The sequence below is a fragment of the Nanorana parkeri genome, unplaced genomic scaffold, assembly GCF_000935625.1.
Source record: "Nanorana parkeri isolate BGI_ZX_2015 unplaced genomic scaffold, ASM93562v1 scaffold857, whole genome shotgun sequence".
Taxonomy (NCBI): Eukaryota; Metazoa; Chordata; class Amphibia; order Anura; family Dicroglossidae; genus Nanorana; species Nanorana parkeri.
Genome location: NW_017307125.1, coordinates 462,429 through 488,700, shown reverse-complemented (window position 1 = coordinate 488,700; position 26,272 = coordinate 462,429). Strand labels below are relative to the sequence as shown.

Below are 26,272 nucleotides of genomic sequence, written 5' to 3'. Positions count from 1 at the left end.
TGATTGTCCTCTCACAAAATAACTACAAGCCTCAAGGGCGCTGGGCTCAGAGTGACAATTCTGATGTCCTTCGGAATTTCCTGAACAGTAATGATTTGAGTTACTGCGGTACCCCATGCCAAGCAGAGAATTCCTTGCTAGATGACACGGCAGACCTTGAATGTGTGGAGCCAAAGAGTTTCCAGCAAATGTTGGAGGTAAGTGACACCAGTGAACCAGGCCTTTTGTCTGGGGAAACTTGTCTGATTGTCTTATGAATTCTGTATGTTGCTCCTAAGTCCACTGACAGTCACCGCTCACTGCGGGGAGACGATCGGGAAGTGAGCAGATCGGCAGCATGTTTCTGCTCACTTCCCGATCGATAGAGCTGACCTGTGGTTTTCAGGAAATTCCAAAATTGAATGTTAAAATCACATGGAATTTCGAATGATAATGGTCGGCGCCAATTACGTTATCGAAAGTTCTGATCTGATATTTCGTATGAACTTTTGTACGAAATTCTAACCTTGCTTAGAGACCGCTTTGAGCTTTGTTCTGTCTTGGAATAGCTGGACAGTTAGTAGGATACATGGAAGATTTCTCTGGCCTGTGTATTACTTTTAATGTACTTGGGGAATACGGGTGTTGAAGACGTGCTTATAGATTGTTGTATCCATGCTGTTACTTTTCAATAGGATGAATTTTCAAAGTAATTATTGCAAAACTTATTTGCAAATAATTGTTCCTTGTCTCTCAGCAATCCGAGGAAAGAAATGAGGGCTATAGCAATGGGACACTTATCACGGACATGTCCGCCGCTCTAGAAGATATAGATGCTCTGGCCAATGATTCGAATGGTATATTTTACCCTCCATCCCTGCAGACGTCCCAGGAGGAGGAAAGGTAAAGGAAAGCAGACCTTGTACGTCTGCCAGGTTAGAATTATCAGACATTTGCTCGGATTCTGCTATGGGGGAGATTGCAGCTGAACACAGCAACTTGGTGTAAGATTTGTTTCATTTTATTAAAGCAGAACTGCGGGCAGCTATTAAGGACCCAGATTAATGCAGCTCTATATTTATCAATGCTTCGTTAGATGTTTTTTTCTGAAATTATAACTAAAGGCAAAAGCTTTATAAATGTAAATATTCACGCTTGTGGATGTCCCCCCTTTTAATTATAAATAACTGACAGCTGTAGCGAAAGACCGACAAAGCCAAAAGCAATGTGGCAAAGAGTGTTAAACCAATACACCGCGCTATCTCCCCTTATTGTGAAACAATTGAATATAACCCATAAGTCTCCAAATAGACAATAAAACACACCTGTGTGTGTATACCACTGTATATCAAGCGTACACATAAAATACAATAAGTATGGTGCACAAAATATTGAACAATGTGAAGTAATGTGTGACTCATTAATATTGTTTCACAATAAGGGGAGATAGCGCAATGTATTGGTTTAACACAAAGGCAAAAGCTGGCCACAGTAACCAGTGATCTTCAAACTGTCATTTCTGCAGCGAGGCTTCCAAACGAAGTAAGAAATCTGATTGATTTGTTTTCTAGAAGTAAAAAGGAAAATGTCTTTGTGGCATACTTTCCGAACATGAACCTCTTATGCGCCCCTTGTATGCAGTCTTTATTACACTTATGCAGATCGTGTTTTGTATTCCTCCAGTGACTTTGCTATTGAAGAGCGCACGTTTAACAAAGGACACGACGCAAACATTAATGAACTGTTATCGGCTTGTGAACCAGGTAACTGCAATGAATATGTGTAAAGTTGGGTATATTGTCTTTGTTCAGCCTGCGGGCTGATTGAATGAAACATAAGCAATTCCTGTTCAGCGTGGATGGACAAATTCAACATTGTTTCTATTGTATTCGGACAGCCACCTCCAGCCGCTGTCAGAATACAGAAATGGTGCTTGCGGCTGATTTGCCTTCAAACAACCTTCGGCTGAAGTTCATCCAACATGTTCCTTCAGCAACAGTTTATCTAAAGATCAACTTTAGATGCCGATGGCAGAGTGTACACATGGAGCAAATTTTGGCTGATTCTTGTTGAATTGGCCGAAATTCACTTTGGGTGTACCCTACTTTATGCTAGCCATTCATTTAAGAGCACATTCACACATAGACCCTTATAGATTCCTTACAGATTTCCTTCCCTTGTAGATCTGTACAGATTCAGATGTATGTCCCCGGTTGCAGACAGTGAATGTGGTCCATCAGGATTGCCCTCTTCCCTTTTTTTTTTTTCCTTTAACCTTTTTAAGGAGTTAAGATCTATGTTTGTCCCAAGCATGTTTAATGTCACCTATTGTTCACTCATTACCTCTGCTGGAAGTCTGTTCCCAGCATCAACTACTTTCAGTAAACTAATACTTTCTAAGATTGATTTTGAACTGTCCTGTTAGTTTGAGGTTATGTGCCCGAGTTCTTCATTTTCGCTTCATATTGAAAATTCTGCTGTTCTGAACCTTATTCACCCCCTTCATGTATTTATTTATCTCAGTCCTGCCCCCTCCCATTTCCCTTTTTAAATCAAGACTTCAAGGATGTACATATTAAGTTCCTGCAGTCTCTCCTGGGTTTATTCCCTTAGACATTTCACCATTTTTGTTGCCCGACTCTGGACTCGTCATGGACTCTTCCTATCTTACCAATATTTTTTAGTAAGTGATGTCTCCAGAACTGGTCCCAGTATTCTAAATGAGGTCGAACTGAAGATCTACATAGGGGAATCAGGACCTCCTTCCTCCTGCTGGGGATCCCTCTAGTGATGCACTCTAGAATTCCATTAGCTTTCCCCACCGCCCCACTGTCTGCACAGTTTTATCGGTCACATGGCTGCTGAATAAATTGATCATTATTTGATTAATTGATTATATTATTTATTAGCTTTTTTTTCCCGTAATGGCATTAACTTGCACTACAGACTGAATATTTTTAATTACTTAAACTAATAGGTTCCCCTATATACTTTAATGAGTAGTCAAAACAAAATATATGTAGGGTTTTGTTTTATATAATAATTAGAAGTTAATACAAATTACATTTTTTTTTACATTTTTGACAGATGAAGACTCCCTGCCTTCTGGGAATGGCTCTGACCTGGATGAGAACGATGCGGAAGAGAATTTCCAACCGGAGACTCCAGAAGAGTCCTTCATTATGAAGCATTTCGACACCTTAACAGATGAGCTTGCAGAAGGTGATTTAGTTTTTCTTCTTTCTGTACATGTGAAGTGGAGAGTGCATAACTTTCTAAACAATGAGTCCTTTTTTTTTCTTTTTTTGTAAATCAATGCATTTATTTTAAAGAACTAAAGGATAAAGTGGGGAAAAGTTATAACCTCAGTCAAGTTTTTATTGCTATTTGCATCCTGATTGGAGAGATTTCCTATCCCTGCCTGTCCTTGTGACTCTCCCACTCTATATCCCTGCCTTCTCTGCACCGTTCCACTCCTCCCGCCCTCTGCTCCACCCCTCCTCCCGCCCTCTTCTTCTTTTTTCTCTTTCCTTTCTCCTCTCCCCACCTCCCCTTTCTTCTCTTCTTCCCTCTCTCCTCCATTGTACCCTCCCTTGCAGCTGGCTTAAAAATGTGATGTTCAAATACATTTTGTGTCCTTCTACAGAAAAATTTGACAACTCGTTGAAAGATCTGATGCCCAGTGAGGATGACACTGATCTGTTTCTAAATCATCGCCTGAGTTTCTCTGCCAAATTTATGTCCCGAAGCCACAGGTACGACCGGTAAGACATTGTTGTGTGTGTGGCTGATATCTTATCTCTGTCCTTGTTAACGTTGACCTGAATTAGAAAAGAAAAGATCTCTTATCTTATAGGAAACATTACGATATGTAGTATACATAGTACTGTAGTAGTGCATTTCCTGTGCCTTGAGCTTCATAACTGTATATCTGCAGTCAGAGATCATCTAAGGCAATTATAAGCTGATGCTTTGTTCATGAATTTATAACTGTCCTTATACTAAGTCATGTTCTCTCCTTTTTCAGACTAGAAAGTTTACTTCCACCCGAGATACCGCAGGTGGTGCTAGATAGAGAGACAACAGTGGAATCAACGAAACCACCACTTTGCCGGAAACTCTCCGATGTAAGAAGAAATAACATAATCGAACAATGCAAGCTAATATGGGACAAGATGTGTCCAACTTACTAAATGAACAGAGATGTATTTATTGTACTTCCAATGCTGAAAGTTTGTCTGGGCATATAATAATAAAAAACATATGCAGTATATCTCTGCAATACATCTACATTTACCAATGTTTTGTCTTGTTAAAAACTCTCCAAGTGCATTATTATACAGGATTTAAATAGCGCCAACAGTTTTACAAAATGGAGGGAGGCAGTACAGTTACAATAAAATCTCAGTACAATAGGGTTAGAGCTTACAATCTAGTAGAGTACATTATTGTACATGTTGATCCGGCAAAAAATCCAGTAAGCTCCTAACTTCACTACACTGAAAACCCCTGCGGTGTTGTCAGCCCTGCCTGAGTTCTCCCTGCTGTATTCCAGAACATGTTCCCCTTAGGCTATGAAGCGATGAAGCTCTTTTCTAGTCCAGCAGAGGTGGATTGTGTAGGGCCTACATTATTGTATGTGTGTGTGTATAGTGTTGTCTGGGCTATATATATATATATATCTAAGCATAATGATGAGCATATATGATGAGCATATATATGATGAGCATAATGATGAGCATATATATATATATATATAGCCCAGACAACACTTTGCCATCCTTTCCTACAGCCTAATTCACAACTTTGCACTGAATATTTGCATCGATGTGCATGATGTTATGGCGAAAACATTTTGAGTAATGGGCTCGGTGAATGCTACACTTTGCTTTTGCACTTATTGATGTTACAAACAGGATTTTATTTGGAGTATCTCCCGATCCCCTTATTCAGTAATCCTTTACTTTATGAATAATCCATGCAAGTTGTTTGTACAGTATATATGGAACACAATGAAGACACATTTTTGTTTTTTCTAGAAAGCAGTGGAAAAAACAACCCATGGACAGGAAAGGAGAAAATCTTCAACCAGTGCTGGTAAGTTTCCTATTCTTAACCAAGATCTTCAGTAAGTAAATGGAAAGATTATTATGACAGTGAAAGGACTGATGCCAACAGACTGCAGTGGAGCTTCTTTTAATAAAAGCAGCTGTCCATAATGTTATATAATATGCTGAGCTTTAAAGATGGGAAAAGGCATAGTTGGACTTGGTATCAAAATGTAGTAAATATTTAGACTGATGTGTTGTATAGGCACACGATGAAGGTGCACAAGTATGCACCTTGGTCCGCATATACAGTGTGTATGTATGTGCATTTCTTTTCTCTGTAGTGTCATTTGTAAATGCTTTGTATGATGTAGGTCGTTCACTTGTGTCCTGGTTCCCAATCCACCTAAACCATATTTTATAGAAATGTTTTTGGCTGTTCCCTCACTTCATAAGTAAGTTTAGAGAGTAGGACGGCGTTCTACACCAAATCCTTCCAGTCCCTCAAGCATAATGATGAGCATAATGTATCCTTTTAAGTGCAATTTAGCTTTTTAGCATAAATATAGCAATCTTAAAATGGAACTAAACTTGAAAAACAAAATGTGGGGAGGGACTTAACTGCAGCAGAGACATTTAATCAAACAAACTTACCTGGCTGTTATGTCATCTACTTTATTAAGTTCCACTAAGAAAGGTTTCAGTACCCTGATCCATCAATGATGTCCAACAAAAACATAGTTGGATTACAAATGTTAGAAAGAGAGAAGCTATTGGGTATGAAATCGATCCCTTCTGTCCAGAATGGTCTTATTTATAGTTGACAGAGCTCAATTGTATCCTCTATAACAGTATCAAGGTAAGTTTGTAAGGCTTCATTTATCCTCATGTTGGGGGTCTCCAAATATTTATGATCTATACTACATTTTGCTACCATGCCAAAGCTGTAATAAAAGAGTGTGCATACTTCCCTTTCCAGCAGTCCATGTTTCAGACTTCACCAATTTGCTGCTTCCTGGAAGCTGTAGGAATCTAGCAACCTCAGGGTTTGCTGCTCCCTCTCTGCTCTTCTTGCTGGGTCTTGCATCACTAAGGGATGCACGAGCCTGCAGGAGGAACAAAGAGCTTCATGGGGACTTAAGGGTCAGACTGAAGACTAACATGAATTTTTGAGGCTTGCAATTCAACATTGTTGTCACCTTAAACACTGTTATGCCAGGTGAAGATCACTTCATATATGCACGTCTGTTCTGTCTTCCCTTGATTTTTTTTCTTTTTTTTTTTTTTTAAATCAATATATGCAGATATTGCTATTTTGGCCCCAAATTTACAGAAAGTTCATGATAAATCTGCCTCTCGATCCTCATTCCCTGGATGCTGGCCAAATAAGAACAATTCATTAAGTAAGTCCAACAAAGGGCCATCTTACATGGAAGCCACGGCTAGCTCAAAGGCAAAAATAGCCAGAAGTACATCAATGGGAGAAGGCATTAATGCAGGGGAAGAACCAAAAAAACTGTCCAATTTATTCCGACCACTCTCCACCAGTGACTTGCCATCAGAAAATGATAAGCTTAAAGCCTCAGAGGTAAGTGTCAGCAAACCCCTTCCTTCTGTTGCACCCTGTGAACCGGTCCCATCAGGACAGCAAGAAGCCAAGACTAAGTCTATGGCCACTTCTAATTCATTATCGGACAAATTTTTGATGCCACCTCCAACAACATACGGAGTTATCCCACGCCTAAAGAAAAAAGCCAAGTCTGTCAATAATCTGCCTAAGACCACTCGAAAAGAGGAGCTCAATGCCACTGTGGTAAAGTCGAAAGCATCAGATGCTCAGAAGAGTGAAATTACTACTGATCTTCAGGATAGGAGAAACTCAACATCTTCACCAACCTACAGAGCACCAGATGTCCATGATGTACCCAGAAGAGCTTCTATAGCTGAGTGTCCAGTTGGTACACCTCAAAGCATCTCTCCCACCAACAAAAGCAGCGAAAAAGGTCGTTCTCCAACCCGTCGCCTGTCTACTTCACCAACACCTTGTTCCAACCATGTAGAAGAGTCTAGTAAGTAAATGCCTTTGTTTTATCTACTTTAAATATTTTTAGGATTTTTCAACCAGACAGAGAGAAAAGAGATGTGAATGGTAGGGAAAGACACAGATAAAGAATACAATGAGCTTAACTCCAGTTACAAAAGAAAAAAAAAAAGTGTATTGCCTGGCAGGAGATAAAAATGCAGCTTACCACCTCTCCAGTGATTACCCGCTGAAGCTCAGCTCTGTCCTGTTGCTACCACCTGGTCTTCCAAGTTGGCACCCATCATCATGAAGCCCACTTCCCTGTGAGGTCAGGTTGTCGTGGAGATAACCCCGGGGTTGCTGCAGCATACCACCTTGGTCTCACAGTACATTGAGTTGGGCTTTAAAAGGTAAATAATGTTATCATCAATTCCAGGTACTGTTTGTATGACTTATTAGTCAATCTTTCATTGCAGGGCATCCTCAAAATCTGGACCCCTGTAGAATGCAAATTTCTTTTCCCCAAATTTTCACTGAAAAATGCTTGCAGCGTGTATCTCGGTGTATAGCTTCAACAACTATTGAATGGTGGAATTGCATTTGGGATGTGCTGGGGAATGTTCATCAATGCTGACTTTTCTGAAACCCAAGGTAGCATAATGTAGGTGACTGAGTAAAACTCCTGGGAAGTCCTACCTAATGGCACTTGGTATTGCCTAGTATGCAGTGACAGTTTGCTTTAGGGATGCACCAATACCTTTTTTTGCAGACCGAGTACCGATACCTTTCCTCAAGTACTCACTGATGCATTTCTTTTTTAGTGTCATGTGACAGTTTTTTCTAAAACAATACAGACTAATGATTTTAGAATAGTGGTGGAGCACCAGGGCCCGGTCACAGCTGCAAACGCTGCAACCCTGGAAGTTCCGCCACTGACTCCAAGCTGTAGAGGGACTACAAATTTCAGCAGTACATTGTACAGCAATGTAGAATAATTTGAAGCTACATAGTTGGTGTTGCTCACCAGGGCTGTGCGCGCTGTCTGACCAGGGTTGAGTGGGGTCTTGCGGGTGCTGGGAAGGAGGAGGTGGAAGATGTGCAGGCCGCCGCTGTTGCCACGAGGTCCCCAGCAAGCATGGGATCTTACGGTAGCCGAATGTATTAAAAAAATGTAAAGGGCCAGTATCGGGGCATTTTCACGAGTACTAGTATTGGTGCATCCCTAGTTTGCTTTGAATATAACGTTCATGCAAATTTGACATCATACTTTAAATCTTATTAGGCTGACAATTGGACACTTCAAAGGGCTTGAAATGTTTAAGAGTTTATTACAGTATATAGTAGGGTTGCACAGATACCAAGTACAGTACTCGGTACAAGTACGAGTACATGTACCGATACTTTTGAGCACCAAGACTACACTAGAGAAAAATTCAAAAGTTAGGAGGCAGCTGTCATTTGTAAGGAGCACACGGAGCTCCTGGGATTTGGACATCTCTGTTTTAATGTATGATTTTGTTTTAATAAATATAAATAAAGGGATGCACCGATACCAGTTTTGCGAGTACGAGTACTGGTACTTGCCGAGTACTTACAAGTACGAGTACTGATACATTTTTGTTTATTGTCATGTGACAGTTTTTCTAAAACAATATCGACTAATGATTTCAGGACAGTGGTGGAGTGCCAGAGCCAGGTCCCAGCTGCAACCGCTGCAACCCTGGTAGTTCTCATGAAAATGCCAAGTATCTGCACTGGTACTCGAAAAGTATCTGTGCATCCCTAGTATATGGAGTTTATTACAGTTATCTATACATAGCATGCTTACCAATATTCTATACAGTAATATACTTGCTTTTTTTAGAGACTTATTTTGTATAAACTCTGCTGTATAATGCTGACTGTGCGTTATATTATAATCCTAGTCTAACAGTGCGGACTTCAATAATTCCTGTTCTGTTTAGGTTCAATGTTTTGTGCGGTAGTTGCAGAATGTTTTGGTGCATGTATCAAGTTATTGTTAAAATATGTTATTTTGACTGGATGTTTTTAGACAATTCCTCCTTGGGTATGAAGGATCTGATGGGAGAGTGTGAGCAGGTGATTGAGGAATTGCACAGCACTTTTCAGAAGACGTTAAGGACTTTTAAAGAGGTAAATATGTTCACGTGTGAATTTTCTTCATTATCACATTCAAGGGTTTCTATAGTGTGTGGCTATTAAGGGTACACAATAACAGAACTATAAAAAAATAATAATTATGTCTGACACTACTAGTTCAGTTGCTTGGAGCATCTTTAACTGGTCATGGAGACAGACTTGCCTGTCTCTGGTGTGAATCTTCAGTCCAGAAGCTGTTCAAGCTCTGCTTCCTCCTGTGAGTCTTGGGGCTGATTGTAGCGTCCTTTTTGATGTGGTTCCATTTGCCCAGTTTTACTCCAGACATCTGCAACACAATATTCTGTCATCGTGGGACAAATCAGTCCTGTCTCTGGATAAGCTGACTCAGTTAACACCAAAGATCTCGTTGTCGCTGCCTTAGTGGCTCAGGAATTTTCCTCTAGAGTCAGGGGAAGCCCTTTCTTCCCATGCTTTGGAAGATGGGTACGATGCTCTCTGTGGGGCTAGGGGGAAGTCATGGGTACCTTTTCGATTGCAACCGACTTGTTTGGAGGATACTTGTCTCCTGATAAACATCTTCAAGGTTCGGGCGATTCGATTGTTCTTTCTGGGTTGAACCAACCTGCTGGAGCACCACCCGATCTGAATTCAGTCAGGCAACGCCACAGTGGAGGGGTACATTAATCATTAGGGTGCTATGGCAAAAGAGTTAGAGCAGGTCTTGTCTTGGGCATAACTTCACGTACCAGCCTTGTGAGCTGTATTTATTCCAGGCTTAGACAATAGGCAGGCAGATTGCCTCAGCAAGCAGCATCTGGAAATGGTAAAGTGGTCTCTACACTTGGAGGTGTTGAAAAGCTGGATGTGGACCTCCCTGGCCTCTAGGTTCAAGAACAAACTGGTGAAGTTTGTATCCAGATCCAGGTATCCACTGGCAGAAGCCAGTCCCAAGGTCTGATTTACCACCCTACTTCTCAGTTGCTGGCATTCACTGAATGGCTTGTGAAGGCCGCTTTCTAAGGGACAAGGGGCATCTGAGTCTAATTTCTACAATGCTCAAGGCTAAGAAGTCCACTTCCCACAAGGTCTATCATTGGGCATGAAAGGCATGCTTCACTTGGTGTTAATCTAGGGGTTTTCATCCCAGGAGCTTTGTGGGAAGAATCCTCCCCTATCTGCAGTTGGGACTGCACCAGCTTTGGCTCTCCGCATCATCAAAGGTAAAACCTCTACTCTTTCCATTCTGCTTCAAAGACCATTGGTCTCTTCCTATTAGACATTCATCTCTCTTGTCACCCACAAGTTTTTGCTTTCCTTTGTTGCTATCACCCTTTCAAGGCCAGTGTTTGGACTGGCGGCCTTGTTTTGCAAAGAACCCTTTTTTGCATAAAGACAAGGTGGTGTTGAGACCTAGGACTTGCTTTTTGCATCAGGTAGTCTTTGTCTTTCACCTTTTATCACCTTTTAACAGGACATTGTTCTCCTATCCCGTTGCCCAGCTCAGGTCCATCGAGAGGAAATGTACCTTCATTGTCCGGATGTGGTTCAGTCTATCCCTCAACCAATGCTTCTTTTAAAATTAAAGATTATCTTTTTGCCATTCCCGAAAGGATGCCTCTCTTTTTCTGTTCATTCCACTAGGTCTGTAAGGGCCTCCTGGGCTTTTCGGCATCAGCCACCTGCTCTTCTGTTTACACGTTATCTAAGTTCTACCAGATGGACGTTTCTGCCTCCTGAGGCCAGCATCCGGTATAAGGTCCTTCAGGTGTCTCTTTGAGCTGCAGGCAGTCCGTGGTTTCTGTTGTTTACACTGGGCCTGTTAGCGATTGGTTTGCTGAGTAGCCCACCCCTCAGTTAGACTCCTAAAGATTTAAGATTTTCCCTGGAAAATTAGGCTTTTTGTAATCTCTGTGAAATCCTTCTCTTGGGACAGAGGTCTGCTAGACCGGTCCCCACAGCCTCTCTCCCCACTGCAAGGGTTAATTTTTCCTATTCTTTAACTTTAGACTAACCATAGCTTCACCAATGGTTAACTAATACATTTGCGGGGTACTGGCTAACATTTTAAAAACAAATGAAATATCTAATCTTGGGAACTTCTAATAGAACAAATACATCCAACATGTTTTAACCTCCTTAATTTATGTATTTTATTTTGTCTTGAAGATTGAAAGCTGCGTTGGATCAAATGAAGAAAAGTCACATCTGAAATCCTTATTCCTTAATGCCTTCGTCCATATTCAAAGCGAGATGGAGTTGTTGGAAATCGGCCACAGAATGGCGCCAAATGACAAGCTGAACACCGAAAACAATGCATCTCTTCACTTGCTAGAACATTATTCAGAAATGATGCTGCAGATAATGAGGGAAAAGATTAACAGCACCGCACTGTGACACTTTTCAGGAAGCCTGGATTCAAAATGTTGGTCATAAGGACTGCGTCTCATGTGACCATTCATTGTTAATACTGTGGCACTCAACACAGTCATTGTATTCTTAAAGGGTCTACTTACTACAACTGAGAAGTTTCAGAATGTTGAATTGTCTAACAAATTTTATTATCTCTTGGATTCTAGTGAAATGGATTGCTAGTCCCACTCACCAGCTGTGGCCATTTCCAAGGGCTTTGTCCCCCCTGGTAGTTTTAAACTAATGTTTTATGTTGTACTCTGGGCTGGTATCCACATTGTAGAAAGGGGATGTTTCACCCCTTTGGCTTCAACACAACTGAAATGAGTTTTTTGTACTGACTGACTCCTTAATGACTTTGCACATTTGTTATATTTATATGTTCTCTGTTTCGCTCATTTATTGTAAAACTAACATGACTGCGTGCCAGCACTGTTCATAGAGGCCTGTGTTTTTTTTTTTTTCATATCAGTCGATTTCAGTATTTGTTGCCACTTCCTTTTAATTGTAGTCCAATCACCATACAGAAGCTCTGTTTTTCGTATCACATTTTGATTTGATACCTGAAACCTTGCTTTCACTCTTTCTATTTGGCCTTGTCTCTTCCCTGTTTAATGTTCTGCTTTCCATCACGGCGGCCTGTCAGTTCCTGTATGTCATCTATCCACCATGTTCTTATTTTTACCTACTTTTACCTTGCTCTCTTCAACAATATTGCATTGCTTCTGTCTAACTGGGTTTCCTGTGATATGGCCAAAAAATGTTCTTCAATATTATTTCCAGCAGATGTGGTTTTGCTTCATTGACTTTTTGAAGCACCTATTCATTTGTGACCGTGTCTGACCATCTGATTTTCAAGATCCTCCTGTAGCACTACAGCTCAAAACCTCTGCTCTTTGCACTGCTGTTAAAATAAACGTAATGAATTCTGTCATTGCTGGCCGCCTTCTGTCAATGCTCAGTTTCTAGGGCCTTATGTTGATCCATTGGGGTTGATTTACTAAAGGCAAATAGGCTGTTCAGATTGTAAGGGAATTTGCACTTTGCAGGGGAAGTTACCAATTAGCTTGGTGAAATTTAAGTTTGCAAAGAATAGCCAATCGTGTAAAGAAAATAAATACAACTATTTTTGATTTGCACATGATTGGGTGATGGAAGTCAGTAATTTCCGTTGCTGAGAGTGCTGTACAAAGTTGTGTGTGATAGAAGTCAGTAGCACTTCCCCACATTCACAAAACTAAGTGGAAACTTCCCATGCAAAGTGAACAGACTATTTTGCCTTTAGTAAATCGCCCCTATTGACGTCATAGTTCCCAAGCCATTGGCCTAGTAGAATTATGGCTTTCCTGGTCTGCATGAGCATTCCCAGGTCATTGAATGTATTAAAGACATAGACACCAATAAAAGCTGTATTCTTTGATGTCGGCAATGGCAACTATGTTAAAAAAAAAAAAAGAAGCCCCATGCTCAGAGAACAAAATTGAATTTGAGGATTTCTCTAAATTCTTAATGCCACCCCCTCCCCCATCAAGGATTTAATGTTCTTTAGGGGATAAGATACCAGTATAACTTATTTTCTTTTAATCCAGCGTACATAAGTAGCCAGCACTTTCATCCCTTTCCTCTTTAGCACTATCATCACCTACAATGCAGGACCAGCTCCAGCTTGCATTGTACATGAGAACATCGGTGGGAGGGGCAGTGACAACACTAGTTGATAAACAGCTTTTGGGGACAAGTTGTCACAACTGGACCTGGCTCTGAAATCCACTGGACTCTGGATTAAGTAAGTAATACTCTGTTTTATATCATTCCCAAAACTAGCAATAAATCCTTTTATCAGCTAAAATGCAGGTACCCCATAACAAAAAAATAGTAAATCCCCAAATTTGGGCTTTACATTTACCCAATCTGAATCACAAAGGTCTGCAATTTTAGTGGGGTGTAATAACTATACCTGGTTTTACTGTAATGTTACATTGTTATAAATGTTTTGCTTGTTTTTAAATGTACTTTCACCTGAAAATACAGCCAAAACAGGTTAATGTTTTATCTTTATGCCATTTTGTCTTGTTTGATGGTTATTTTGTGGTGATATTAAAATAACGCTGAGAAGTTGAATGTTACCTTTGTGCACAGAATATTTTATCCTTATCTGATGTTTAAAGCAGACCTTTGCATTGGTAAATACCAATAAACAAGCATTGCTGCTGGAAAGAAGGCATTGCAAGCTAACAATATCATACCTTTTGAGTCCCCGGGGTCTGTCATGAACCCTTTTTGTGAAGTTTTTACATGTAACTATTCTTAAACTAAGAAAGAGATTTTACATAGTATTTGAGGTTGAATAAAGACATAAGTCCATCAAGTCCAACCTATTGGGTGTATGCATTTATGAGCTGGTGTGTGCGTGTATATGAGTCCATGTGTGATTTTTCTCTTAGCAGTACCTGTACCCCTTTTATGTTACGGTCTTCAAGGAACTCGTCCAGGAGTTTCTTGAATGATTCCACACTCTTAGCTGAAATCACTTCCTGCGGCAGCGAGTTCCAGACCCTAACCGCTCTAACTGTGAAGAACCCCTTGCGCCCTGTATGTTGAAATTGTTTTTTCCACCAATTTTTAGCCCTCTGGTTTTTGTTACAGAGCTAACCGTAAACAGTTTGTTACTAAGGTTGCTGTCACCCTTGAATAGTTTATACATGAAAATTATGTCCCCCCTTAATCTCCTAACCTCCAACGAGAACATATTTAATTTTAACAACCTTGTTTTATAGTTCAGGTCCTCGAACCCCTTAATGAGTTTAGTTGCCCTCCTCTGGACTTTTTCCAGCTCAAGGACATCCTTTCTGAGTATCGGTGACCAAAACTGGACCGCATACTCCAGATGTGGCCGAACCAGCGATCTATAAAGTGACACAGTTATAGACTTGTCCCTGCAAGACATTCCCTTCTTAATACAGCACAGGACTCTACTTGCTTTGTTTACAGCAGTCTGGCACTGCAAGCTGTTATTCAATCTGCGGTCTATAATGATCTATAATCATTATAGACTGCACTAGCATAAACACAACCGTTTTATTGCTTTTCTTTGTTTCCCTCTAACAGTCTCTTTCTTGTTTGAGGGCCCATTCATACCACATACCACATCCAGATCAGACCAGATTGTTCCAGACCCAAAATGTATCTTAATGTATCCCTATGCTATTTCTGGCCACACCAGTGAAGTCTGTTCCAGACCAGAAAAATACTGCATGTCTCATTTTGTCTGGTCTGGAATGCACTGTGGGCAGGTTCACACCATTTTCCGGACCAGATCTGGTCCAGAAAATGGTATGAACCTGTCCTGAGGGTCAAAAGAAGTAATAAACTTTCAGGTTATACTGCCGCATACAGGAGGATTGAACACTGGCAAACAAAAAAACTAGGCCAGCCCACAACCTGATTGGTTGCCATGCACAGTTGCTCCAGATTTTGATTAATTCCCTTCACTGGGAGAAAGTCTGTTGTAATAGCTACTATATTTACACACTAACCTCCTGGCTGTCATTTGAACAGCCAGGAATTTCCAACAAATGCTAGGGGGAGCCAGCAGTGAAGGAGGACAGGGTGTACTACACACATGGATGTTTTTTTGGGGGAGTGTGTCACATGTACACACTGGTTAAAATAGCTTTTTTTGAACTTTAAATGTTAAATATATATTTCTTGCTAGTGATTTGTACATTTAAAGAAATGCAATGCCCTAGAATATTATATATTATTAATGGGGCAGAAGGGAGCAAGGAGCTGCAGTCACCAAAAAAAACTTTAAAGCTGAAATACAAGCTCCAGAAAGTGTTGCCATTGCAGTGGGGCCCCCTGTGCAATGCAAGGGTTAAATGACGGTTTTGGCTAGGGGCTGAGGAATAACTTGAATTAGTTGCCTTATTTCTTGCTCTCCTCCACTGTCCAACACTCCCAGTATGTGGGTGGCTCCCCAGCTTCCTCACGTACAAAGCAGGACTATGTGGTGGGTTGCGACCGGTCAGAGAAGAAGACCGGCTGCCAGGTACCAGTTTTACAAAAAGGAGGAAGCCTGGTGGAGCAAGGAAAAATGTAAGTATTTCTCCTTATTCCAATCCCCCCTTAGATAAAACAAGCCTTTAACCATTGCAGTGTGGAGGGGCCCCACTGCAAGGGTAGTGTCTTCTTCAGCCTAGAGTTCAGCTTTAAAGCAACTATGTTACCAAAAAAAGCCTATAAAAGAAGAGTCGTACTCACCTGTGCCTCTGATTATTGTGCTCTTGCAGAGCTACACCATATGAAGAATCTTCAATATCTGACACTTCCAGGTGTGTTGGGTGCTGGCATTGGCCACTATGTGCTTCCACCCCCTGGTTACTATCTCACTGTTGTGTGTCCCCCTGCAGAGCGGTAATGATGTAGCAGAGGACTTGGGCACCTGACACATTAGTATTATTATTATACAGGATTTATATAGCGCCAACAGTTTGCGCAGCGCTTTACAATATAAGAAGGACATTACAATCACAATACAATTCAAGACAAGATGGTAAGGAGGGCCCTGCCTGTCAGAGCTTACAACATAAAATGTTGGATGTTGAAGAGTTTTCTGCTGTTGTAACTATACACAGTTTAAAGATAGGAGAGACAGGCAAGTATTTTTGACTTACACTTTTTTTTTTGGTGACAGAGTTTTGGGGCTTTAATTGGCTGGGTCAGGACCATTTTATTTAGACATGTGCACTGCAAAGAGATTTGTTTTCTGATGAAACAAATGAGAGCGAAAAACGTTTCCATTGGTTTCATCAAAGAAAACACATTTTTCTGCCGTTCCGGATTCTGGGGCAACGAGCCTCCAAATCAGAAACCGCACAGTGAAAATGCAGAATGATGCCGCGTGTTCTGCGCTTGCGCGCTGCTATCCTTGAGTGTATCTTGGTATACACCAAAATGGCGGTGACCGTATGTTCGGGCGCTGCCATCTTGGTGTACACCGAGATATACTCAAAGATGTCGGCACGCCTGCGCAGAGGCACTGGCGGCCGATATGGCCACGGCTCGTTCAGTGTGTGAAGTCAAACTGAAAATGCAGAACGAACGGCGACCATATACATTGGGGGGAATTTATCAAAACTGGAGCAGGCAAAATCTGGAACAGCCGTGCTCCAATTTTGATGTTCCAATTTTGACTGTCCTACTCTGTGTCAGGGTCACACCCTACTCAGGGAGGTTTAATCAACAACAGAACACAGATAATATCCAACTACAAATCAGCCAGACTGATTACAGTACTAGCAAAGCTAAATTTCTAGTAGCCACTCCACCGAGGGTGGTAGGGGCTACATATGTGTTACACATTTGGGAATGGTTTAACAATCTAAATTAATTAAAAAAAGTTTAAATATTAATGGTTATAAAAAAAAGACAGGAAAACAAAAGTTAAGGAAAGAAGGGGAAGAATCAGTTCATTAGGGCTGATTGGGGAAAAGTAAGGGATAAAAAGTGATTAAATAGTAACAAATGTTTTCTGTTCCAGTGACTTATGATAAGGAATGTAAGATGATTTGATATCCGCTTGCAGAGCTGTATGCTGATGTGATTTTTAGTCAAAGGGGGTAAAGGTCCAGTTTAAGTGGAAAGATTAACTTTATGAAGACCCTTTTGCATAGGACTGTCTTATATTATACTAATGAAGGACTTGTTTTCACGTGTGGTATTTGACCTGGACTCATTGGGGGGAATTTATCAAAACTGGAGCAGAAAATCTGGAGCAGCTGTGCATGGCAACCAATCAACTTCTCTCTTCAGTTTGTTGAGTTAAGACTTGAAAATGAAACAGAGACGCTGATTGGTTGCCATTCACAGCTGCTCCAGATTTTGTCTGCTCCAGTTTTGATAAATTCCCTTCATTGTATTTCAGTCAGGGTTCCACCCTGACTTTACTGGTTTGCAACATTCTGGCTTGGCTGCCGTTTTACTCACCTGTGTTTCCTTCTTTGCCTGAGCAAACTCTGGAACATTGCTCACTACTCCCAGGCTCCCTCTTTTGGCCAGACAGGAGAGCATCATCTGAGACAGTCAGATGGGAGTTTCCTGTCTCTGAGTGATGATGTCACCCCACTCACTATATATAAACTGCTCAGTCCAGTCTGACCTTGCCCTTGAGGTCCATAGTTTTCCTTTAAGGAGTTTCAGAAACAGTTTTATTTCCATTTTGATTTAAAGGTTTAACCATATAAATAAAAGCGGATTGTTGTAAGCACCCTTTGATAGTGTTCAAGCTGAACTCCAGGTATACATTTTTATGTATGCTTACATTGGTTCATCTTGGACCAATGTAAGTATGTATATTTTATACCTGGTAGGACCACGGGGATCCTGTAAAACATTGTAGTAGCTGAAGCTACTACAGTGCTGGTCCTGATCTTCTGAGTCCTAAATACCACAGTGCTGAGCAACTTTCTCTCTGATGTGAAAACACAGGGGGGTCTCTCACTCAGCACAGCTACCATTCGGAGAACCCCTTGTATTTTTTTATCATTGAATACAAGGCATTCTCTGATTGGACAAGGGGTGGGGACATCACAGCACCACTCCTCATCCAATCAGAGAACGCCTTGTATTCATTAGGGATGCACCAATGCCAGTATCGGTGCAGATACTGGGCATTTTCACAAGTACTTTGTAAATGTTCTAGAATCTTTGAATTCCATACAACACTTTATATGAAAATTCTAAATCTTACTTTTCTCTAGGACTGCAAACATTTTAACCCTTTGGGGAGATGCGAATAGTTTCCACAATTGCTATATTTTAAGATTATTGAACAAATGTATTTCTTTAGAGCAGGGGTAGCCAAACTCCGTCCCTCCAGCTGTGGTGAAACTACAAATCCCATGATGCATCTCTCTCCGGGAGTCATGTCTGTGGCTGTGAGAATCTTGCAATGCCTCATGGGATTTGTGGTTCCACCGCAGCTGGAGGGCCAGAGTTTGGCTACTACTGCTTTAGGGGGTCTACATGCTACTGAAAGCCAAACACTATGTTAACTATATCTATGTGTAAAATTAAGGGTCCAGCTAAGAGACCCATATGTACCATTACAATTTTGGAAGAATAAAGTATTTAGACTCTCATCATATTTTTGCTGAACTCTAACCGTAAAAACCTTCAAAAACACATATCTCTTCCTCGGTTTTCATCGGTGTCTTTGTACTGCTGTTTTGTATCACTGGATTCCAATTTAGATAAGAAAATATCAGCATTTTATTTTATTCTTAAAGATCCTTTGTAAATCTGATTTTACATCCTTATTTTTTAAGCTGTAAATGACTGGGTTCAGCATAGGAACACTAGCTGTATTTAACAGGGCAAAAAGTTTGTTGCAAACTTTACAATTTATTGAGGCTGATGCTATATACTGAAACATAATTGTCATATAAAACATAAAGACCACCAATATGCGTGAGGAACATGTATAGAAAGCTTTGAGTCTCCCAGTGTCAGAGCTTATATGGAGGATACATGAAATAATGAACACATATGGGATGAAGGTCAAGGAAAATTAAGTGATTTAAATGGGAAACACCAACTATAAACACATAAAGGTCCAAAGAGGTTACATCATTACATGTAATGTCTGTAAGTGGAAAGACATCACAAAAATAGTGATGTAATTTATTGGACATGTAGCAAGTGAAGCCTGATAGTATAACAGCAAGAGGAATGGTCTCTAAATAACCCAAGAACCAAACAGACAGCCAAGAGGGCACAACATCTCCAAATTATGATGATGTGATAGTATAAGGGTTAAAGATGGCCACATAGCTCATGGCTGCCAAAATCCAAAACTGATCACAGGTTAATAAACAAAAAAACAAATAACTGAGCCAAGCAAGAAGGATACAAAATTGATCTGGTTTTTGAAAAAGTGTTGTGCAAAGCAGTGGTGGAGCATGACATGTCTAGCATGGATAAATTACCCCCCAAAAAGTACATTGGAGTATGGAGGTGATAATCCAGACACACCAGGAAAAGTGTGGTTATGTTACCACCAAGGGTGATGAGATAAATGAGAAGAACCAGAAAAAAAATAAGAACTTGTAGCCTGGGAACATCTGAGATCCCTTTTAGTATGAAGTCTGTTATGTTATTTCATTACCTACAAATGTATTCATGCAAATTAATTATTTAGTGTTGGATCAATTTAACACAATACATGTATGAACTTAATACAAGTAAAATAATGCCACAAAGCTTTTAAAAGCATACCTGTAAAAAACTGATTTGTTAAAAACTTTATTTGTATTGACATAGACAAATAATTCCTTTCCTGTGTTATAGAAATGTGGGAAATCCTTGTGGAAACCAAGTATTGACATATATGCATTTGAAATAATCGCCAATCTTAAAATAAAGATGTTACCTGTAAAGGGAAGTGTAAATACTTACCCCTCCCGCTCCCCATGCTGCCAAACGCTGCCCACTTCCTGAGAAGTTGGCTGGAAAACCAATGTTTCTCCAGCAGTGCTCAGTGGCTCCTCTCACCAACCTCTACACAGCTATTGTCTAATGAAATGGAGGAACACAAAAAATGACATTCCAGCAGACTTCAGAGGAAGGTTCCTCAGCAACCAAGTGACTTTTGGTGGCACAGGCAGCAGGAGAGGTAAGTATTTACACTCTTCTGTACAGGTAAAATCTTATTTTTTAACATCTTTGGATAGAGTGAGGAAGAATTAAAACTTGCGTCAGGCTTAATTTTTTTTATCTGTGACCCCATTTTCCACACAAGTACAAGAAAATTGCATTGGGGGTACAGTTGTTTTGGAGACAGAAATATAAGCAGCAATGAATAGCAAGCAATAGACCAAGATAAATACACACACGCGCATGCACACACACACACACTCACATACATAGGTTGAACTGGATGGTATTTATTCAACCTTACATACTGTGCTACTATGAAAATAACAACAGGAATTTTAATCCCTTCCCCATTTTAAACCTCCCCAAAGAGGACCCTGACAGCAATGTTGACATAAGCTCTACTCCTTCCACACTCTATCTACATCCAAATTCTGGGCTGCTTTAAAAATAATTTTCACCTAAAATGGATACTTTATTTTTGCTTGGTTAATTCACATACTGGCTTCTAGGGATGCACCGATACGGATACTAGTATCGATATCGGTGCCGATACCGAGTATTTGGGCGAGTACTCGTACTCGCCCAAATGCTCCGATGCCTAGCACGAGTACTTCCGGCATCAGGAAGCTGGGCAGCGTGTCATTACATGCTGCCCAGTTTCCTGATTGGACGGGAAGCGGCTCCATGCTCTCTCGTCACTTGTGATGAGAGAGCATGGAGCCGACTTCCCGGCCAATCAGGAAGCCGGGCAGCGTGTAATGACGGTCTGCCCGTCATCTTAATTGGTCGGGGAGCTGGCCAATCAGGAAGCCGGGCACCGTGCAACGACGCAGTGCCCGGCATTCTGATTGACCGGGAAGCTGGCTTCATGCTCCCTCGTCTATGTGAGGTAAGGTTACCTTACCTTGGTATGTCCAGCCTGTCACCCCTGGGGTCTCTCCAGCCAGAACGCGGCCTTCCTCCGTTACCCAGCCGGATCCGTCTGGCCGGCCAATCAGGAAGTCGGCCGTCTAATGACGCAACGCCCTGCTTTCTGATTGGCCGTGAAGCTGGCTTCATGCTCCCTCGTCATCTCATGAGGCCCCAGGGGTGACAGGATGGACATACCAAGGTAAGAGGGGACAGACTTTCTTGTTAATCGGGAAGCCGGGTGGCGAGTCTTTACACGCTGCCCGGCTTCCCGGCTAATCAGGAAGCCAGGTGGCGGGGCATTACACGCCGCCTGGCTTCCTGAATGGGACTTCCGTTACTCGGTAATTGGTATCAGCAAGTACCGGAAAAAAATTATCGGTACTCGTACTCAGTACCAAAATACCGGTGCATCCCTACTGGCTTCATATACCTTATGGAGGCTCCTGTGGATGCCCCCACCAGAATTCCAAGTTCCACCCAACTTTTTACGTTCATTACACAGCCAAATAATGGTTAAACACCTTCAGATTCTTTGTAATTTACAATAAAAAGTAATTCTGGAAATCCAGTTATCGGATGTAGGAAGTGCAGATAACTGTAAGGTAACAAGGTAAACAGGTGACGATTCAACCTAACAGTGCTACACCAAATAACGTTCGCCTTTAAAGATCACATGGAAACATTACATTTTTGACTGAACAAATAAAAAAATAACTCTCAGCTGAAAAGATGTACCACTTTAAATGACATAATTATTTTTTTTTAAAATCCATAGTTTATCTCAGCATGTAAAAGAATGTTGAAGATGTTTTGATGAGTTTTAAGTGCATACACCAGAATTATAGTCACACGGATATCTCAGTCAGCTCAATCCAATCACCATGGAATGTGTGACGGAAGATGTTGATGTCAAAAAACAGGATAGGACATGTGTCTTTCCTGTCACTGGACAATGAAACATCTATTGCCAAAGCAATAGGCTATGCTATAGCAATAGGATAATGTCTTCTACAACAAGTCCAACGGAATGTGACTAGCTAATTCTAGCTCTTCCATGATCTGAGTAAAAGAAAGCCCCCAAAGACAACATACACTATATGGGCACGCATTTGGAGTGTGTCCATTCAGCCAATGGACACACTCCTGAGGTCAGATTTTTGATGATGGATGAGAAGATCTGGCTCACAATCTGTGTTCCATTTCATCCTAAAAGTATACAATAGGATTGAGGTCATGTACCTGTGCAGGCCACTTGAATTCTTCCACTATCAAACTTATCACCCATTTATGGCCCTATGTCAATAATTTGAAGGGTTGTCCGAATACGTTTTCAAAAATATCACTTTTAGAGCCCTTTTACATGGGTATTCTGATCAGGTCTGTCTGTCCGTGCATGGATCCCCTCCTGATCGGAACTGAAGGCACCTGTGTGAAAGGGGCCTGATAACAGTAATAACAAATTATACCACCCGTTTAAAGCCAATTCTATTACTAACTCTGAAAGTAATCAGAAAATGCTCACCTACCTCTGTGAAATGTATTATAAGAAGGCTTCAAAAACAAATGCACCCATACAGAATTTATTCACTGAGGTTAATCCTTTTAGTAGATTGTAATGCTCAGTTACCACATGGTAAAATGCCTACCAGGTGGCCAACATTTATAAATAAAATTAACTTTAATACGTATAACTTTTACATGTTATCCTCTAATATATTATCCTCTTCCAAATCAGAGTTCATAGTTAAAGTACAATGTAAATGTAAATGTACTATTTGGCTTTACATCTGCTGTAGATGTAAAGCCAAATAGCTGGCAACTTCAAAAACATTCAGCAACTTTTCTTATAAGAGTCAATCAATACTGAATTATTTATTATCTCTTGGCCAAGTTGAGTGAATGTCATGTGGGATTCTGGTATCTCATGAGGTTAAAGTTAGACAAGTTATTAAGTAGGTTTGAGGAACTTTTTGCTAATGTTTTAAACTTGTCTTGATGATTTTCTTTCTATGTATGTACAGTATTATGCAGCATGGCCTCTGAAGACCATTATTCATGCAAAGAATTAAAATTTCTCCAACAGGCAAAGCTGTAGTAAGCCCATTACGTTATAAGCATGTAGCTTGTATTTAGCTCTCAAGGACTGGACTTGGACAAACCTGATATAAGTTTAACTACTGATTATACCTACAGTGGTAGCAAACTAACCTTTCAGCAGTCCATGCTCCTGAAGGGATTATTGAGTTGGTTCTGCCTTTTCCAAATCCCTCTTGAAGCCTTCTCTGTGGTCAGCATTGCATTACTGCTCCTGATGATATCGGCCTGTCTGTCTGCATTGTCTCATTCTGTATAGTCTTCATTTATTGCAGTAAATTAATACAAAAAAATGCACTGCTCTGCACCATAAAAATAAGCACTGCCCCATTTTGTCTAGTTAGATTTCAACACCTATAGAATGGCACTGGTAGTGTTTTGACCCAGAGCTTTAATCACCAAGAATAAGTGCAAATTTCACAACTGCCTTTACACTGAGTATCTTTAAGGAGTTCTTGACAGGCATCTGGCTCACCATTATCATGTAGTGGGGAAGGTAACCTTGAAAAAGATTTCAAAATAAATAAAATGGAAAGATAGGCCCTGGTAAATCCAAGCTAACTGGCCACTTGTAGCTTCTTTGTGGCTAACAGGTGTTGCAGAATACTAAACAGTGAAATGTCAGCAGAATTCATGGCCTGAATAAACTATAACTAGTTTCTGACCAATTTGTGACCATTGGTCAGTCTGGGGCTTTTTAAAGTACAAGTTCTAAGGAAAATCCATGTTTTTAGTGATGTAGGCTTCCCTGTGTGAACCACCCACGGTTGCCCCACTAGTGACAGCTAACAAAATCACAGATAACCCAGGATATTAGCCTAATTTGCATTTGGACATATGATTTGCACTGTTCAAGATACATACAATCCACTCTTTAGCTAGTATTAGCTAGTCACATTCAACTGGACCTGTTATATTATGCTGAATAAGCTTCACTGCTTATCTGAGCAGTTAAATTTAGAATTGAAGAAGCTGCTTTGACAAGCAGCAAAACATCTTGAAAATTACAGAATAAGTCTAGGTGAATATGACTAGCTAGCACTAGAAATACCATGAGCTAGGTGAAAGGGAACCATCACAGACAAACCAGTCTTTCTTTAACACTACGGTCAATAATCCAACATAGCGCGTTAAAGGAGAACTATGAGGCGAGTGCTTTTCACTCACCTCATAGTTCTAGCCGACCTGTGACAATGAGACTGTCACAGGTCGGCTCAGTAGATCGGGAGGTGAGCGAACACATACCGGGTTCGCTCACCTCTCAATCCTGTCATAGCTCTCTGCCGTGACAGGGGGAGGGGCTGGATTCCCCTCTCCCCGCTCCGATCCGCCAGCGCTGACTGACGGAATGGACGGGGGAGGGGGCGGGTACAGCTGGCTCTGCCTCTAGATAGGCAGAGCCAGCTGTCACTCACGCAGCTGGGCGGATCCAGACATAATTGTCGGGATCCGCTTCAGCTGCGGCGTCTCAGTATACCGCGAGCTGTAGCTGGCAGTATACTGAGCTGAGGGTGACGGGAGGACGCTAGTTTGTGTCCTCCCGTTACCCTAAGAAGAACTATGGGGAAAAACCCTGACCACATAGTTCTCCTTTAAACAAATTTGACATGCTAATGATTCTTTTGTTCAGCGCGTGCACATTTCAGAGCAGTGGGATCTGGCATTCACATTGCCAAAGACAAATTCCTTTTTACTTTATTTGTAAAAAGTATTTCCTGTGTGGAGCTGTTAAAACTGAAATTTACCCTACCTATGTAAATCTAAGTTCTATCTCTCTGATAATTGTCCCTGTATATAAAAAAAATACCTAGTAGTCCATGAGCCAAATGTTGCAGCCAACGTTCTTTTTGTGCCGTTCTGTTCCCACTCAGTCTTTAAATTCCTTTATCGTGGAGACAGTTGTTCCTGATTCAGAGAACCCACACATGTGCAGACATGGTTCAGGTCTCTTACACATATTTAGGACCTGAGAGAGCATCCTGCGGCATCTCTGCGCATGCAGATGATCTTACACATGCTCAGACATGCTGCAGGGTTCTGCCAAATATTTAGGACCTGGCAGAGCCCGGTGTCATGTCTACACATGTGTAAAATCTCACACAAGTCCAATAACGTAGACTGATAGACAAACGAGAGAAACACGAGGGCGCAAAACTAGGTCAGCTAACTACCTGGACCTAGCATATCAGGGAAGGTGACAGGAACAATCAATATATATGTATAATGTACTTACTTATGTGGGTGGGGGAACCAGATGTGAACCGGCCCGTGAGGAGGATCAGGATACCCAGCATGTATGTTGAATGGCGGCTGATGTGTTGCCTGGGGCTGCTCGTCCCAAGGGGGAGAGAGAAGGGGAGAGGAGGAAGGTGGACAGGAGGCAGGTGACGGAACGAGGATATGGTCCGTCTTCCTGACACAACAATGAGGGATTTGAGCAGCGTACAAGAAAGGAGTCTGGCTATGCTGCTGTGGCCGCAGCTGTGGATGGTGCGGCTCAGTCTAGGAGTGGACCGGTGTTTAGCAGTGTGCCCGAGCCGTAAAAACGGCAATGGAAGGGAGCCGGCAGGGAAGTCAGCAGGGTGGCGAAAGGTCGGGTCAGTGACTGTCGTGGATGAGGATAAAGAGCTCTTTACCTCGACCCACATAAATAAGTACATTATACATATATATTGATTGTTCCTGTCACCTTCCCTGATATGTTAGGTCCAGGTAGTTAGCTGACCTAGTTTTGCGCCCTCGTGTTTCTCTCTTTCGTTTTTCACATTTACAGGTACTCCTCCTTGTTCTCAGGGCTGCATGCTATCTAGGGCCACAAAATCCACCTCTCCAGGTTCAATCCGAGAGCGCTGTCCGTACTATTTGTGTTTTTAACATAGACTGATAGTATACCATCCTTACAGGGGCGTAACTAGAAATCACAGGGCCCCATAGCAAAATTTTGTATGGGGCCCTGTGATTTCTAGTTACACCCCTTGAAGAGCCCACATAGCTCACCTGAGGGTGACCCTGCAGAGCCCACCATAGA

The 26,272-nt window shown here is 41.3% G+C and overlaps 1 protein-coding gene across 1 annotated transcript in view; it reads left to right on the top strand.

The window, feature by feature from the left end:
- LOC108794507 (WD repeat-containing protein 62-like) overlaps positions 1 to 11,642 on the top strand; it is a 37,179-nt gene extending 25,537 nt beyond the window's left edge. Inside the window, exons 22-31 of the mRNA XM_018565553.1 lie at positions 30 to 197; positions 737 to 882; positions 1,621 to 1,742; positions 3,067 to 3,201; positions 3,626 to 3,743; positions 4,007 to 4,106; positions 5,019 to 5,076; positions 6,332 to 7,096; positions 9,104 to 9,212; positions 11,346 to 11,642. Coding sequence (XP_018421055.1) covers positions 30 to 197; positions 737 to 882; positions 1,621 to 1,742; positions 3,067 to 3,201; positions 3,626 to 3,743; positions 4,007 to 4,106; positions 5,019 to 5,076; positions 6,332 to 7,096; positions 9,104 to 9,212; positions 11,346 to 11,565 — 1,941 coding nt within the window. The 3' untranslated portion in view covers positions 11,566 to 11,642. The remainder of the gene's footprint in view (positions 1 to 29; positions 198 to 736; positions 883 to 1,620; positions 1,743 to 3,066; positions 3,202 to 3,625; positions 3,744 to 4,006; positions 4,107 to 5,018; positions 5,077 to 6,331; positions 7,097 to 9,103; positions 9,213 to 11,345) is intronic.
- The last annotated feature ends 14,630 nt before the right edge of the window (positions 11,643 to 26,272 follow it).